Source organism: Boleophthalmus pectinirostris, unplaced genomic scaffold (genome assembly GCF_026225935.1).
Source record: "Boleophthalmus pectinirostris isolate CB_2022bp ecotype Guang Dong unplaced genomic scaffold, ASM2622593v1 HiC_scaffold_22, whole genome shotgun sequence".
Classification (NCBI taxonomy): domain Eukaryota; kingdom Metazoa; phylum Chordata; class Actinopteri; order Gobiiformes; family Gobiidae; genus Boleophthalmus; species Boleophthalmus pectinirostris.
In genome coordinates, this window is record NW_026571190.1 from 14,712,901 (window position 1) to 14,731,468 (window position 18,568).

At 41.5% G+C, this 18,568-nt stretch overlaps 1 protein-coding gene across 1 annotated transcript in view; it reads left to right on the forward strand.

Moving 5' to 3' along the window:
* The window catches only part of LOC110159892 (VPS10 domain-containing receptor SorCS1), a 473,381-nt gene that overhangs the window by 319,287 nt on the left and 135,526 nt on the right, over nt 1-18,568 (forward strand). The window contains exon 6 of the mRNA XM_055158440.1: nt 15,548-15,647. Coding sequence (XP_055014415.1) covers nt 15,548-15,647 — 100 coding nt within the window. The remainder of the gene's footprint in view (nt 1-15,547; nt 15,648-18,568) is intronic.

Consider the following 18,568-nt stretch of genomic DNA (forward strand, 5'->3'; position numbering starts at 1 on the left):
TGTGCTTTTATAGCCAAGATTCACCATTGTAAAATCCACAAATGGGGCATAGTCTCCAGGATCACTAATCAAATCCTGACACTGAGCCTGTGAGTCTAATGCATTTGTTGTCTGCCCCATTTGCCCCGATCTGGGACACTCCCTGTCACACTCACCCCTTTACGGGCTCACGCTGCGCCCATTTAGTTAACAAATAGACCAGTGCTAAAGTACAAGAAGAGGGGGTGGGTTAGGGAAATGCCCCACTTAACTTGGACCACCCTTAGAATGGATAGCTTTTTGAGCAATGACAAATGCAAAATAGTGAGATTCATTTATAATATATTTTATTGTATTGTTTGTTTTTTCATTTACGAGGGTTAATTAAAGAGCCTATGACAGATTAGACTACTCATTTGACTAAAAGACACATAAGATCAATATATTTAATATTTTTGCAAAAGCATTTACACTCGTTTTCTCTATCCGGGCTTGTTTTAGGTTTATAAGGTTGGAAATCGTGACATGACACTAGGGAATTCATAACTTTTACTGTGCAAAACTCCTCTAATGTTCACATAAATATTATCTGACAAATACAAATATGAGAAAACGTCTTTATTTTGTTGAATTAATGTTTAAAGTATCAGAAAAAAATGTGTTTCTTGCATGTAAATAGACCCTTGTGTGATGTCATCAGTATTTTTGAACTCTCTACTTTGTTATTTTCAACACTTTTTTTAAATTTTCTCATATTTTTCTTCTTTTTTGTGTAGCAAAATCATTTATATTTTCAAAATTAAGTCAAAATTAGAGAATTATAAAATCTGTCATATATACTTTAAGATAGCGTATGATTTAGGTTAATTCTTAGCCAATTAAAACTCACAAGAAATGCAGATGCAAAGGAATTGGTCTTGGAAGTTAAGAGGCAGTGGATTCATCAATTATTCCTTCATTTCATATATTTCAGCATTTCATTTGAGAGCTTGTGTCAGAGTTGTAATGCAAACAGTGGCTCACATTGTAAATTTGTCGTTTTTATAATCAGATAGCTAGTGTTTTGATTCCAACTGTAGTCAATTCATACTTCACGCTGGGGGTGAGCCACACAAAAGTTTTAAGACATAAGAAAATACAAAGTGGATTTTACCAACGCATTTCCAATAGCATGTGTTCAAATGTTCACAATCCTGTTTATGTGTTTGATTTTCAACAAAAAAAGGTAAAAGTGACTGACTAAAAACAGTTGGCTAATGACTCTAATTTTCTATGTGGGAGCAGATGTGGGACCAAGTCGTTGTTTTGTAACTCTCAAGTAAGTCTCAAGTCTTTGACCTCAAGTCTGAGTCAAGTCCCAAGTTAAAGACAGTCGTCGTCGAGTCTCAAGTCACTTACCATGTGTCCAAGTGAAGTCCAAGCTGTCTGCTTTGAGCTTCAAGTCATTTTAAGTCTTTAAAGTACACAATATAGCTTAGATTTTTGCAATTTATATGAATTTTAAACTAAATTGTACTTAAAAACTCATTGTATCTTGATATATGAATATTTATATAAGAGTTGTAGAAATGCTAATTTGTCCTTTTTAAATGTTTTGACACAATCTTCAGATTTAAAAGTGCTAAATAACAGTTATTTTGTCATGAAAGATCATGTTCTTTGTAGTTCCCTCTGTTTTACTGTATTGTGCAGTATATTACTGTATGGTACTGTGTATTACTGTTGTACATTTGAGTATCAGTGTACTTCAGTTCCATCCAAAGTACCAAACAGAAATGGGAGGGACATGTTTCAGTTCATTCCTGTAAAATTCAGCACCTCATTTATCAACTGAAAAGAGAAAAGTATTTTCTAAAAACATATTTATATATATATATATATATATATTTAGAAGCATTAAGTCTTCTCAAATCACACCTCTGAGTCAAGTCCCAAGTCAGTGCCCTTCAAGTCCAAGTCGAATCCCAAGTCTTAGTCCTTTTTATCAAGTCAAGTCCTAAAAATAGTGACTCAAGTCTGACTCAAGTCCAAGTCACAATTTGCAAGTCCCCAACTCTGTGTGAGAGACTGTGACACCTGTTGTAGTTCTAAATAAGACAGTTCTTTCTGGTCAGATTGTGTTCAAATAAAGCTCACATTAAAGTTTAATAAGCCTCAGACAAAGCAGTTCCTACAGATAGCATCACATCCCCAGGGAATGTTGATGGCATCAGCTGCAAAGGACTTTGGACTGGACACATCACTGACTGACAGATTAGCAGCCACAGAGTAGTAGAACTTGCTTAAAATGGTCTTTTTTGGCCGTCAAAACATAGCAATTGTAGATGTAGACATAAACATCTTTCAAAACAGTGAGTCAGATTTAAGTTACAGACATCAACAGACTTCTTCAAAGACTCCAGACTGCATTAGACAAATAGTAGTTTTTGAACATGTGTTTTCTCTGATCTAAACCCAAAACAAAATATTATCTCAAAACTGCTTTTTTCTTGCTCCAAACTGAAATGGCACAATTTCAGGTCTGAGTTGGTCCAGTGAAAAGAACACAATGCCTGTGGAGAATTAAAATAACTCTTCAAGCAACACTGCACCAAAGGATTTAGGCCTACCCAAAGGTCCAAAGAGTTCCATGACCCTTTTTCTCCCCTGTTTCTTCATTATTTTAAACTTATAATAATGGATTTTATAAAAGACTTTCTTCTGCCTATGGTCATGTTACTCATAAGTAGCATCTCTTTTTTCTTCAACAAAATGGGCTTAAGGGTCTGGTATGAGCAATGAGGTCAGAATGAAACCAGAATGCAGGTATAAAGCTTTTTTTTTTTCCCTTCCAGTCTCTCTCAAAATACAATCTCTAATTAATGTTGTAAAAATGTAAACAAAAAATACAGAAAATAATCCACACACATCAATAAGATTAAACTGAATCTTGTGAGTTTTAAACTATGAATGTTGTTACCTCCTCAAAAACATTCCTGCTAATGAATCCCTGTATCATTTGTTCATTAGTTTTTCAAAGTAAAACCAAAAATAAGAAAACGAAAAAACAACTATTTTCTTCATTATTTCTCTCCAAAACCAAAATGAAAAACGGATAAAGATTAGTTTTTTTTTTGTTGTTTTTTTTTTCAGTTTTTGATATAGTGTTTAAATGAATAATGGAAAAAACGGAAAACGGCTGTTTCCCATTTCTGTGACTTAAACTGTAATGCTGGACTGAACCAGGACTAAAACGGGACTGAGTGTTGGGATGGGCCTACAGGTGCGCCCACGTAGACTGTCGGGTGATCAGAACTGAGACCAGGACCAGCCCGGGACCAGACCAGGACCAGACCAGGACCGAGACCGGAACTGAGACCGGCACCGAGACCGGGACCAGACCGGGACCAAGACCGGGACCGAGACCGGGACTGAGACCGGGACTGAGACTAGGACTGATTATGTTCTCAGATGATTTTGTCAGAATTAATAATGATGTATTATTAATTATTCTGATTATTTTGTCAGAATTGATCAGTTCTAAAGCAGTGTTTCCCAAACATTTTTGGGGGGACCTGTATTTTAAAAGTCACAAACCTTTGGGATCTAAGCCAATAGACATTATTTGTAAATCACAAAATAAAGATGGACTTGACCATTATTGAACATTAATGAGAATATTTTATGTTGACTGAGTGACTGTGTCTCTCATAACAATTTACTATTATTCAAGTTTGAAACAATGAAACCAACAATAAAAGGATTCATAAGTTGGACATTAAATGTAGCCCATTTCTTTTTCTTTTCAACATTCAATTAAACCAGCAGTATTCGAACAAAATAGTCAATGAAATAATTACAGGAAGATTAGAGATTAGATAATAATGATGTGTGATCCACCTGAGGGTCTTGACCCAGTCTTTGGGAAACAGTGCTCTAAAGGTTTTAATGGCAAATGATGAAACCCTTTGATTATGCAACATTTCTGTATAAATGAAGGACTGTACTCACTGTGTCCTGTTGACTATTATATATTATGCAGACAGTTACAACAGGAGGGACGTCTGTGATAAAACTCCACTCACTGAGGCAAAAAAATGTTATGATCAAATAAATTAATAAACATAAATAAATACATAAAAACAATTAAACATAACTTTTTGGAGGTAGTGTGTCACCTGCATGATTCTGTGAACATAAAAATGTTAAACCATACTTCAGAACATTCTCCGTTTTATGCCATACTGTAGAATATTATAGCTAGAGGAATATTCTATAGCATCAAGGGCCTCCGCCAGTCCAAGTGAGAGTTATGTCTGTGCAGATGCAAGCCCGCTAAAAGGAAGAACAAATGCTTTTATTTTAGTCTTATGCTCAGTCTAAATTACATACTTTTAATGCTGCTTTATAAAAATCTTAATACTTCTATGTGGTAAATACCTGACTTCTTTTTGCAGCGACTCCTTCACTGACCTCATGTTAACTGTTCTCGAACACCGCCCCCAGCCTCTGTATCATTACTTCCAGCCCCACGGTGAAAATAAAACCAGCTTCTATACAGTCGACTCCCTATCGCTGCTCTGTGCTCTCCAGAAACTATAATTAAAACACTATCTAATAATGCCTTTAATAACTCACTCAAGACATCATTATAATCTGGTTCAGAGAATATAGAGCTCAACCAAATGAGCTTTTGGGCATTTTGTATTGAAATAAGAGATTGGTAGACAGGATTTTAAGACCAAAGAAGAGCTAAATTATTCTAGCAGTGCTTTTACTCTGAGGCGTTGTCATTTGATAGACATTATTCACACAAGAGCACATTAGAATCCTTTTTTCATTACTAGCGCTATCCCTGAGTTAACATTCTCTACACCAGAAAAGCTTCCCCATCTCTGGTACTGGAGTAAAAGTAAAGCATCATTGTAGTCCAAAAATGTGTATATATATTTTTTTAATTGTAATTTTGTACTTTGGCAGTTCTTTAAACATCTTATATTACAGAAAATTGTCTCTTGTGAGCTTTAAGCCATGTTAGAATATTGTTACCTCCTCAAAAACAAACCTGGAGTTGTGTTTTGTTACATTCACACATGTTTGAGTGATCCTTTTTTGGTCTGGGTGCAGCTCCAAAGCTAAAGATGCTCTGTTCCACCTTGTGATGTCATGTGGTGGTAGTTTTCAAGTATGCTGCTACCTTTTATCTTTTGTTCAGCACAGACTGGCAATTCCAGAGCTGAAATGATCCAAATAATTTTAACGAAGGTGTAGTTTAAAAACACAGTGGAGCACTTCCTGTATTACCACGTGACATCGCAAAGTGGAACAGAGTGTTTTGTTTGAGAGAAGAACTCACCCTAAATATGCAGAATTTGTGTGTTAAACGTGTGAATAAAACATAACACAACTCTGGGTCTGTTTTTGATGAGAAAACAACATTATAACACAACGTAACATGGGCTCTTTAATGATTCATGGAGATTTTTTGAACATTGAAATAGGGTTGCAACAAGTTTATTGATTAATGGCAAAAGGAGAAATTCAGTTTGTCAACTGGACAAACGTTTATTTGGTGGAATATGTTTTGCAGCTCATCCAAGCTGCTTCTTTGGTTCTGGTGGACACTGGTGGACACTCCTTTATATCTGCCTGAAGGGAGGTGCTAACTTAGATTAATCACAACCAATTCATTATCAAAACTAGAAAAGCACTCAGAGAGCGCAGACCTCCGCCAAGGACTACCCCCATTTTTTATATAAATTGTGATAAAATCAGTCTTCTGGATCAGATCCGGATCAGCCTTTGGAATATGAAAGAGGATCCCATTGTCCATCCCTGAGTCAAATTTCATGGGTTTGGTCAATAATTAACCCAGATATTGAGAAACAAAATTTTTGGCCCCATTTACCACAATGTTAACAAAAATTTCAAAGTGATCCAGAATCCAGGATTTCTTCCGGATCAACCCCAAAATGAAATCATTTCTTCCTTTTCACATTTCCAACAAATCCTGAAAATTTCATTAAAATCGGTCCATAACTTTTTGAGTTATGTTGCTAACAGACAAACAAACAAACAAACAAAAAACAAACAGAAAAACGCCGGCAAAAACATAACCTTCTTGGCGGAGGTAATAATTGTTAACCATCCATCCATCCATTTTCGTCCGCTATCCGGGGCCGGGTCGCGGGGGAGCAGCCTAAGCAGGGACTCCCAGACTTCCTTCACCCCAGACACGTCCTCCAGCTGGGGACCCCGAGGCGTTCCCAGGCCAGCCGAGAGACATAGTCCCTCCAGCGTGTCCTGGGTCTTCCCCGGGGCCTCCTCCCGGCGGGACATGCCCGGAACACCTCCCAAGGGAGGCGCCCAGGAGGCATCCGGAACAGATGCCCGAGCCTCAACTGGCTCCTCTCGACGTGGAGGAGCAGCGGCTCTACTCCGAGCTCCTCCCGTGTGACTGAGCTCCTCACCCTATCTCTAAGGGAGCGCCCAGCCACCCTGCGGAGGAAACTCATTTCGAGCGCTTGTATCCGCGATCTCGTCTTTCGGTCACCACCCAGAGCTCATGACCATAGGTGAGAGTAGGAACGAAGACTGACCGGTAAATCGAGAGCTTCGCCTTTCGACTCAGCTCCCTCTTCACCACAACGGTCCGATACAGCGACCGCATCACTGCCGAAGCTGCACCGATCCGGCTGTCAATCTCCCGTTCCGTCCTTCCCTCACTCGTGAACAAGACCCCGAGATACTTGAACTCCTCCACTTGAGGCAAAGACTCCCCACCCACCCGGAGAGGGCAAGCCACCTTTTTCCGGTCGAGAACCATGGCCTCGGACTTGGAAGAGCTGAGATGAAATCCTGTGGTCCCCAAACCGGACCCCCTCCGGCCCCTGACTGCGCCTAGAAATTCTGTCCATAAATACAATGAACAGAACCGGTGACAAAGGCAGCCCTGGCGGAGTCCAACATGCACCGGGAACAGGTCTGACTTACTGCCGGCAATGCGAACACAGCTCCTGCTCCGGTCATACAGGGACCGGACAGCCCTTAGCAAAGGGCCCCAGACCCCATACTCCCAGAGCACCCCCCACAGGACACCACGAGGGACACGGTCGAATGCCTTCTCCAAGTCCACAAAACACATGTGGACTGGTTGGGCAAACTCCCATGAACCCTCGAGCACCCTATGGAGAGTGTAGAGCTGGTCCAGTGTTCCACGGCCAGGACGAAAACCACACTGCTCCTCCTGAATCCGAGGTTCGACTATCGGCCGGATTCTCCTCTCCAGTACCCTGGCATAGACCTTACCGGGAAGGCTGAGAAGTGTGATCCCCTATAGTTGGAACACACCCTCCGGTCCCCCTTCTTATACAGAGGGACCACCACCCGGTTTGCCAGTCCAGAGGTACTGTCCCCGACCGCCACGCGATGTTGAAGAGGCGTGTCAGCCAAGACAGCCCCACAACATCCAGAGACTTCAGGTACTCAGGACGGATCTCATCCAACCCCGGAGCCTTGCCACCAAGGAGCTTTTAACCACCTCAGTGACATCAGCCAGGGTGATGATGAGTCCGCCTCCGAGTCCCCAGCCTCGGCCTCCTCCTCGGAGGACGTGACGGGGATTGAGGAGATCCTCAAAGTATTCCTCACCGCCGGACAACGTCCCCAGTCGAGGTCAGCAGCTCTCCCCCGCACTGTAAACAGTGTTGGTGAAGAACTGTTTTCCCCTCCTGAGGCGCCGGACGGTTTGCCAGAATCTCTTTGAGGCCGTCCGATAGTCCTTCTCCATGGCCTCCCCGAACTCCTCCCAGCTCCGAGTTTTTTGCCTCTGCGACCACACAGGCTGCAGCACGCTTGGCCCGCCGGTACCCGTCAGCTGCCTCAGGATCCCCCGAGCCAGCAAGGCCCGATAGGACTCCTTCTTCAGCTTGACAGCATCCCTTACTTCCGGTGTCCACCACCGGGTTCGGGATTGCCGCCGCGACAGGCACCACAGACCTTACGCCCACAGCTCCGAGCAGCCGCATTGACAATAGAGGCCGAGAATGAAGCCCACTCGGACTCCATATCTCCGGCCTCCCCCGGAATCCGGGAGAAGTCCTCCCGGAGGTGCGAGTTGAAAGTCCCTCTGACAGAGGGCTCCGCCAGACGTTCCCAACAGACCCTCACTACACGCTTGGGCCTGCCAGGTCTTTCCGGCTTCCTCCTCCGCCAGCGAACCCAACTCACAACCAGGTGGTGATCAGTTGACAGCTCAGCCCCTCTCTTCACCCGAGTGTCCAAGACACGCGGCCGGAGATCAGATGACACGACGACAAAGTCGATCATCGACCTCCGGCCTAGGGTGTCCTGGTGCCACGTGCACTTATGGACACCCTTGTGCTCGAACATGGTGTTTGTTATGGACAAACCGTGACTAGCACAGAAGTCCAATAACAAAACACCGCTCGGGTTCAGATCGGGGAGGCCGTTCCTCCCAATCACCCCTCTCCAAGTGTCACTGTCGTTGCCCACGTGGGCGTTGAAGTCCCCCAGGAGAACAACGGAGTCCCCAGTCGGTGCACTGTCTAGTACCCCTCCCAAGGACTCCAAGAAGGCCGGGTACTCAGCACTGCTGTTCGGCCCGTAGGCCGACACACAGTGAGAGACCTGTCCCCGACCCGAAGGCGCAGGGACGCGACCCTCTCGTTCACCGGGGTGAACTCCAACACACGGCGGCTGAGCTGTGGGCAATGAGCAGGCCCACACCAGCCCGCCGCCGCTCCCCACGGCCAACGCCAGAGAAATGGAGAGTCCAGCCCCTCTCAAGGAGTTGGGTTCCAGAGCCCAAACTGTGCGTGGAGGTGAGGCCGACTATATCTAGTCGGTAACGCTCAACCTCCCGCACAAGCTCAGGCTCCTTACCCCCAGCGAGGTGACATTCCATGTCCCCAGAGCTAGTCTCCATGTCCGGAGATCCGGTCGCCGAGGCCCCCGCCGTCGACTGCTGCCCAGATCTCTCTGCACCGGCCCCATATGGATCCTCCTGCGGGTGGTGGGCCCACGTGAGGACGGCCCCACGTCGCTCCTTCGGGCTGAGCCCGGCCGAGCCCCGTGGGGGGAGGCTCGGCCACCAGGCGCTCGCTGGCGAGCACCCACCCCAGGCCTGGCTCCAGGGTGAGGCCCCGGTGACGCCAATCCGGGCGACGTAACTGGCCTTGTTGGTGTACTCATCATAGGGGCTTCTGAACCGTTCTTCGTCTGACCCGTCCCCCCGGACCTGTTTGCCTTGGGTGACCCTACCAGGGGCACGAAGCCCCCGACAACATAGCTCCCGGGATCATTCGGGCACTCAAAACCCTCCACCACGATAAGGTGACGGTTCAAGGAGGGGATATATTGTATAATTGTTAACAGAGCAGTAAATTTGTGAAAATGAAAAAAAAAAAAACCTATGTGTAAAATGTTTTTGTTTATAAAATTGAGTGTCCTAAAGCTCTTAATATGGGTCAAATTTAGTAAAAATATTTTCATGGGCCTTATGCCTTTATGTTCTTAACAACTAATTGATTCGCTGAAAGAATAATTCTATTTCGCCAATTTAAGATGAGTTTGAATTAAGAAAGTTTTATCTTGATTTGAGTAAATTTCACTTGACAAGTAAAATGATCTACCAGTGAAACAAGTCTTTTTGTACTCAAAATATGAAAATACATCTTGCAACAGTTAGAAAAACAACAACTCTTTGAACTTAAAATAAGAAACTAAATCTAACGTTGCTTGAATGAAGAAAAACGCACTTATTCCACTGGTAGATCATTTTACTTGTCAAGTTGAATCTACTCAAATAATGTAAACTGTTCTTAATTTAAGTCATTTTAACTCACCTAGATATTGCTTTTGCAGCGCGTTACAAAATAATCATTAGCTCTACAGTGAAATAATTCCAAAAGTGTTTGCCAGGGCAGCTCCTTTCCAGTAAAACTCACCTAAAACTCTTCAAATCTAATTTTTCATCATTTCAAACTACCCTCACCAAGTTACAAAGTGTTGCTTCAAGCCCAGCAGAAATATCAAAATGAGTCAATATTCTTTTTCCTGTGTACTTGGGTTGCCATTAGGTCAGTGTATTGGATTGAGGACAGCTCGATAAGCCTTTTCTATGTTCTCCTTTATTGCTGTGTGTTTAATCCAACATGAGCCTGCTCCACTGTTATTCACCTCACATCCCCGTCTCACACAAAGCACCTGTCAATAGCCTCTCCAGGACACGTCTCTGTCCCCACCTGTACTCGCAAAACCATCATTCTCACTTTAGGACCTCTCGTGTCGCTCAGACCCCTGCTGGGACTGTTTTGTTGTTGTGTTAAAATAATAAATACACAAACAAAAAATGCATAGTTTGTTTATTGCAAAGAACTGTGTACTTGATGTATTTTTCAAATATTTTGTTCCACTTTTTTCTACACTTTTTTTTACATTCATGTTATATTTTTGTCGTTGTCGTTGTTGTTTTGATTTTTCTTTTTTAAAATAAATGATATAAAGTGGCCATAGTTGAGTATACTGTCCTTGAAAGACCATCATTCTCCCATTTTTTTTTTTCTTTTTTTAGTTGTGTTAAAATGATAAATAATTTGATAAAAACAAACAAAACAGTTTTTGTTTTAAACATTTCTGTATACATGGTTTTGTTTTGTTTTTTTTGTAAAAAAAAAGTACATTAATTATATTATTATTATTATTATTATTATTATTATATTATTCATTTATTTTTAAGAATGTTAAATTTTTTATCTGTAATTTGTGTTTTTTGTTTTTGTTTTGTTAAAAATAAATTAACAAATACTGAAAACAAAAACTGTAACTGTTAAAACAATATAAATTGTTCTTGTTCACCTGGGTTCCATTAGGTCCACTATATGTGGCCATAGTTAAGTACTACCTCTCCCCATCTGTCCTTGAAAAACCATCATTCTCACTTTAGTGCCTCTCTCATCTCTCAGGCCTCGGGTGGGCTTTTTATTGGGCTGTGTTGAAAGTTGCAGTGACACTAAAAATAAGTCATAGGCCCCTAAATCATGTGTTAGTGCGCCCCCTGTGTGCGGGTCGATGCGCTGATGTCAGTGTCCAGCGAGGGGAGGTGGTCAGACAGCCGAGGGGGAGGGTCTGATGTTTGATGAAAAGCATAAGAAGTTATAGTCACGATGTATTGATCTCAAAAGGGTAGTAACCAAGGAAGAATTGTTGTGATTGTTGTTGTGGAAAAAAGTGTAGTGGCAAAAATCAGTCAGCTACATGTAGTGTCTCCAAAACTCAACAACAACGTTAACAGGCCCAGATTAGACTGTTTTATGATAAACGTTAGTGTTGTTTCCTCATCACAAACAGACCTGGAGTTGGGTTTTGGTTCATTCACACATGTTTAACACACAAACCCTGCATATTTAGGCTGAGTTCAAACTGAAAAGTCTGTTCCACCTTCTGATGTGGCAATACAGAAAGTGCTCCACTGTGTTTTTAAACTCCATACACCTTCATTAGAATCATCTGGATGATTTCAGCCCTGGAATCTCTACAAAACAAAAAGTAAAAGGTAATTTGAATACTACCGCTTCATGACATCACAAGGTGGAACAGAGCATTTTGAGCTTTGGAGATGTAAACATGCTAATAATGAAGGGCTACTCCAACATGTATGAATGAAACATGTATATTTTTGATGAGGTACAAACATTCTAACATGACTTAAGCTCACAGGAGTCAATTTAGGAATGCTAATATGATCATTCACATTTGCATCACTCTACACTGTCATAAATTTCAGTTCAATTTCAGTCTTGTTTTGTCTTGAAGTTCTACTTATAAGGGGACATAGAAGATTTTCTTATTCTTTAGTTAACCTACTAAGATGTGGATTCATGTTCAAGAGGTGAGCCTATTGAACATGTTTTTAATGGTCGGGGAAAGCCAAACACAGGCAGAATATGCACATTCAAAAACAGAAAACATAAAAAGGCCCCACAGCGCCCTGGAATTAAACCCAAGATCATCTTGCTGTGAGTCCATTGCACCACCATGCCTCTGAGCTGAACTAGACATTTCAACATGGTAAAATACTGTGCAACAGACCTACATAAATAATAAATTGTAAAAGTTGCTATGACATTTTGAACCTAAAATCTTCAAACTGAAAAAAGTGCAGACCACAAACATGGTTGGATGCAGTGCCTCTTTTGAAGTCATGAGTGCTTTTCTAATGCTTTCTCTGCCGTTTTGATTTAGCTTTCCAAGAGTTAGCTCTATTTTCCTGTGAATTTAGTCCTTAGTGGAGCCTTTCAAAATAAATCAAACCTGACAACTGAAATAAGTCATTTGAAGTTTTGCAGATGCTTCAGAATTTAACAGATTTGGGATTAGCTCGTGAATAACAGCACATTTATCTAAAGATTGCACCACAGACTTTAAATAGTTTTGATCTAAGCCCTAACTTCTTTAGATTTTGATGTGATTACTGGGCACACAAAATATCTTAATATAGCTTGGAGTAGCTTGGATCTGATGTAGTGCATAGATGGGGCTGATACAGGTACAGTGTCCTCTGAGACTGAGGAGACTCTAAAGCTGCTAAAACATTTATAATGACAGAGACTGTATTTGGACCTCTGAGGTCTTCACTGACTCTTAAGAGTGAAAACCAATCTTTGAACTCTCTTTCAACTCTTAAAGCTACCATCCAAAGGTTTAGCCTTTGTTAAACCTCAGCTGTCCTCTTCTTCTGCCAGACCACAGCTGACACACTATCAAATACAAGGAATGTAGATAACCTCTTTGGTGATATGTTAGAATACAGCAGGGGCGGGTCAGCCAATCTAATTACAGATGGTTTTCAAAACTGGGGTCATGACTTTTTTCTTGTAAATGAGTGAGCTTTAGCACCCTTCGACGAATCCAGCCTCTGAGAGCAGTCCAACTCTGCTTCACTTTGCTGTTTCTGTCTGTATTGGGTTATCTGATTATATATGATTTCAATTGTCCAAGTGTGTTGTCTGAAGTTGAGTGTGTTTTGCCTGTGGGATGTGCACTTTTGCAATAGTTGGAGGAGCACGAGTGTGACTTGGCTGTGGACTTGCCTCGAAAAGCTTCTGTGAGGTGGAGGTCAGGACACATGTGAACAGAGCTCTGTGAGGACACGGCCAGGCCATGAAGTCCTCACCCTGCAGCAAAGGCACAACACAAACACTTCACCGTTATTTGGAAGTAAAAAGTTTGAAATAACAGTAGATAACTCAGGGCTAATTTAATGTCGTAATGTTTATTTTAGGCTGCAATATCAAAACATTATTTTTCTATATAGTATATGTAGTTAGGTGAGGAGATGCTAAATGTTAAAACTATGATTTGAAACCTTTTGTTCACATTATTGTGTGACCTGTATTCATGCTTTTCAGCATTTTGTTTTCATCATTCTGAAATCGTCATCAAAAATATAATTTTTAGAGGATTTGTTAAGATTAATAAATGGTTAGACACTAGGGCCTGACCGATAAATTAGTTGGTTCATATTATTGGCCAATAAGGCTGTTTGAAGAAGTATCGGACAAAATGTGGCTACAACTCTCTTTAAACCTTATACTCTCTAGAATACAACAATTTAATCCAATTTACAGACAGAGATCTGTCTGTGGAATAGTGTCTGTGATGCCGTACTGCACCTGAATGCAGCAGAGAGACATGGTCCTGTTTACAAAAGTGCACTCTGCTGCTCTGACCACTGATGGAGGAAGCTGCCATTTTAAATGATCTGAACTCTTTTACAAAATAAAAGTTAACTTTAGCCCAGATCACACCAGCAACAAAATAAGTCTTTTTTTATCAGTGCGTTGTAGAGAGGACTGTGGCCATAGACAGAGAACACATGCACTGATGCTGTCAACATACTGGATTATTATTCCTTTTACAGACAATCGCTTTGAGTCAGGATTATAAAAATCTGAGAAGTTGCCCATCTGTGTTTGTTTTGATGTTTCTTTTCTATGTTCACACTGGTTAGCACATAGATACTGAAATGATACATAAACATGTTCATCTAAAGTCAGTGTCTGTGTACTTGACCCTCACATGTGAATAAATTGTGATATATCGACTGTTGGATTAGTTATTGGCAACTACAAGTGTTAAGAGTGTGTGGGTTTACTCCTTTGTTCATTCCATTGTTGTTTGTGTGTATCTGCTGACAGATGTCCAAATGTCCTGGTTTGGAGATCAAGTCTCTTTTTCATATTTTTTTTTAAATATTTATTAACATTGGGATCATGCACGTGCTCAATTTTAACCAGGAACTACATCATTTCTCCCACTTAAAGTCCATTACTCAAGAATTAAAACCTATCTTGCCCCATAAGATATATTGTCGAAGCAGCTCGTAGTGTCCGCACCTAATTAGAAAACATTTTATTGTCTGCTAATCAAGAAGTGCGTGTTAGCATGCTAGCTGTTTTTAGCTGTGCAGTCATGGCATAACTCTTCTACCAACTACATTATTCCTTCCACCCTAGTCTTTCCATTTCAAGTCAATTACTCAATAATTAAAATCTGTCACATTGTGAGCTAGTGAGGCTAATAATCATTAAACAGACGAATCCAATTTCATATTTCACATTCAAGCCTGTCTCATTTCTAAAAGTAGGTCTGGTGTGCTCCTCGCCCTGTTGCTTCTGCGCTAAAACAAAAGGCACTGCTGTTTCCCAATGTCATTATAAACATACGTGCAATCGGATGTAATAGAACCATCATTTTTGAAAACGTTTATGATTTTAGAACTGCAATTTAACCATAAATCTTACATTGTGTCTTCATTAATTCTTTATTAGTCTAACGAATAAGCTGCATCTTAATGAGCACAGTTTTAATTAACATTCATTGGAGTTGTTTGTGTCTGATAAACCCGGCAGCTGAAGGCAGTGAACAGTGACCGCAGTGCCACGGCCCCAGAGTCCTGCCCAGCCCTCCTCTCTCTCCCCCTCCTCTTCTCTATCTCTTCCTCTCCTCTCTATCTCCCTTCTCTCCCCCTCTCTCTCCCTATCCACCCTTCCATCTCTTTCCTTTTTCACCCTCTTTTCACCTCCCTCTCGCTCTTCTTCCCCTATCTACCTCTGCCCTCCCAACTCTCTCTCCTCCTCCTCTTCTCTCATCCTCCCTCTGTCTTTTTCTCTGCTCCTCCCTTCTCTCTCCCTCTGTACCGCTCCACGCCTTTGCTCTCTCTCCCTTTCTCCTCTTTCCCACTTCCCCTTTCCCCTTTCTATCCTCTTTCCTTCTCTCTGTCTCTTTTCTTCTTTGCTCTCCCTCTACTTTCTTTGTTCTCTCCCCCTCTCTGCTCCCCTCTCTCCTCTCTTTCAGCCCCTCCCCTCTCCCTCTTCTTCTTTGCTCTCCCTATACCTACTCTGCTCTTTCTTCCTCCTCTCTTTTCTCTCTCTCTCTATCCCAGATTGCCCCCTAAACTGTTGCGTCATGGGCCTTTTACCCCCTTTGGTCTGTCTCGTGGTTGGAGAGTTTTAATTATCAGAGGTGATTCATGCTGCTTGCCTCTCTGTGTCTGTGGTTCTTTCAGGTCCACTGACTACGGGGCCACGTACCAGAAGCTCAATGACAAAGTGGGAGCCAAGACCATCCTCAGCTACCTCTACGTGAGCCCCAACAACAAGAGGAAGGTAAGGCCTCAGTTGGCACAGAGTGAAAATGTGAAATGGTGTTTTATAAAGCCTGTTATATAAGTCCCTCCTACTTTCTTTTTGAGAGCTGGAGCGCCACGTCGTTCAAACGCAGAAGACATCTCCTCTCAGATATGCTTGCAGTATTAAGCAATGACTTCAATTATTTAATAATAACTATGCCAAATGAGCCATGTTTAGTGCTTAAAGGGTCTGTACCCAATTTTGTACCAAGTATTTATGGGCAACAGTAACTCAGTTCCTTAAAGGGTTTGTCCACTAAGCCTAAATTGGTGGTTCAAATCCTGCTCTCAACATAAACTACTGATCAAAAGTTTTAGAACACCACACTTTTTCCAGTTTTTTTCTATTTACTGTTTACTGTTGACCAAAACGTATTCTAAACTTTTGATTCATCAAAGTGTCCATCTTTGGCAGATATAACAGCGGAATACACTCGTAACATTCTTTTTGCAATAGACATCAAATATTCTTCAGAAAGTTCTTCCCAAGTCTCTTGCAGAAGTTCCCATAAATGTGTGGCACTTGTAGGTTGCTTGGCTTTCACTCTTCTGTCCAGTTCATCCCAAAATCAATCAATGGGTTTTTGTGCTGGTCACTTTATGTTTTCAAGCTCACAATCTTGTTCTTTTTTCCTGAAGTAATTTTGGCAGAGCTTGGACTTGTGTTTTGTTATCTTTTATCTTTTGTCTTCTTCTGTCTGTTCGGTTCTTACCTTTGTACCATTGCAAGCTCTTCATTGGACTTGCACGACTTGAATTGCAATAAATAACTGGAACAATTAGGATGTGATAAAACTTTTGACCGGTAGCGTAAACATCACTGGTTGGGCGGTCAGATCCACTGACCCACAGGTTGGTGGTGTGATTCCAGCTCCCACAGATGAATGCTGTTGTTGTGTCCCTAGGCAAGACACTTAACATACCTTGCCGCTAGTGTCTGTGCACACTGGTGTGTGAATGTGTGTGAGTGGGTGAGTGGTTCCTTGTTGTAAAGCGCTTTGAGTGCCTTGAAGGTGGAAAAGCATAATATAAAAATGTGACCATTTACCATTTTATTTGAGCCAAATTTGTCTTTCCCATAGACTGTATTTATAAATCCACATAGCTAATCTGCTACCCGTATTGTTACTATTAGGAAGTGATTATGAGCACACTTCTGGCTCCATCGACTGTGGCTCCAATTTACTTTTTTATGGAGAAACAGTCGCCCCTCTGCATGCACGGCTCCAAATTTGCTGCTATAACTGCCAGCCTCGACAAGCTTCATTTGACTGGAGCTGAACACTATGAGCGATGTCACACTCCCTCGATCAACTTATATATACAGTCTATGGTCTTCCTACATACAGATATATTGTATAAGCAACTCCTGAGGTCAGAATAAGTCTGATGTGTGGTGTCTGCCTCTAAATAGAAAACATTTTACTGTCCAGTAATCAGGAAGTGTGTGTTAGCATGTTAGCTGTTGTTAGCTGTACAGTCATGGCATAACTCTGCACTGGTCATGGACCGCATAAGTTAAGTGAGAAATAACTCTGCAAACTATTTCAAATGAGCTAGTTCTGTTTTTCACATTTTTAAGACAGTACAGATTGGATACATTTTCAGTATTATGAAGATGTGAGTGAATGCTCCTTGATGTAAACTGATTTGAATGTCCAAATGGAGGTAGAAAAGTACTGTAATAATAGAAACCACTCAGTGATGTCTCCAGTTGGTTATATACAAATGCAGGTCTATGGCCAATTCAGTATTTTCTTGTTGTTTTTTTGCAGTGTATCATTCAGTAACCTGCCTTATTATTACTTCTGCTTATTATTACTGATTGTATGTCTTTGATGTTTTGTAACTTTGCCTCTAATGACCTCTTATGATCTGTCTCAATTCACTCCAGATTGTCACCTCTCTCTTTACAACACTTTAATAAGCTAGGGCCAAGTTCTCATGACCAATTATTTCTGAAATAATGAAGACAAAAAGCAGTGTCATTTAATTAAAGAACCCTGACCGCCCACATGATCCAAATGGCCCCCTCTGATTGGCTAACCCCGCAGGTTGCTCGAGGTGACGGGCCTCAAATTAAACGTGATGTACAGTTGGGAACAAGGCGTCTGGAGTAGTTATTGAGGGAGGATTGAGGTGAGGAACCCCACAGGTATTCCTTATGAAGACTGCAGATCACTTTGAGAGAAATGACATTGGGCAAAACACTGCAAAAAAGGCAAGGTCGGAGGGACGTCGCCATGGAGACTGCAGATAAACACTGAAATGTATTTTGGTTGCTGTTGTAGCTGAAGGTATTATTCCTGTACTGAACATAATAGTGCATGATGGATACATTTTAGTGTTTAAATGCATACTAGTTTGAAATAGAGGTTAATGTATTAGCATTTTTTTTTTTGTTAAATTAAGTTAAAGGTACACTATGTATAGGTGGGTTTTATTAGCCAGGCTGGCGCCACCTAATGCCTCCACTCAGTTTCATTTCTCTCCAGCGACTAGGTCAGAAATCGGAATACACTAGATGGTTTGCAAGAACTGGAAGTTGTAGACCGCCCACTGGCCAATCAGCAAAGAACTGTGAATCCATGATGTCAAACTCAAGTGCCTGTCTGGGTCCCTTTTGTGGTACAGCACAACAATAAACAAAGCGGTCAAGATGGATGTAAGACGAAGCCATACATTCTGTGTTGGCAACGATTCCAAATATCGAGGGTTTAAAGCCAGAACAAAGAGAATATTTGGTTAATTTTATCAAGGAGAAAGACGTTATTGCCCATCTTCCTATGAGATTTGGCACATTACATACATCAGAACCAAATGGCAGCAATTGGTTAAATAAAAAAAGTACCCGCCTACCATCGAACGAATGAATCCTAATGCTGTGAGGTCAGACTG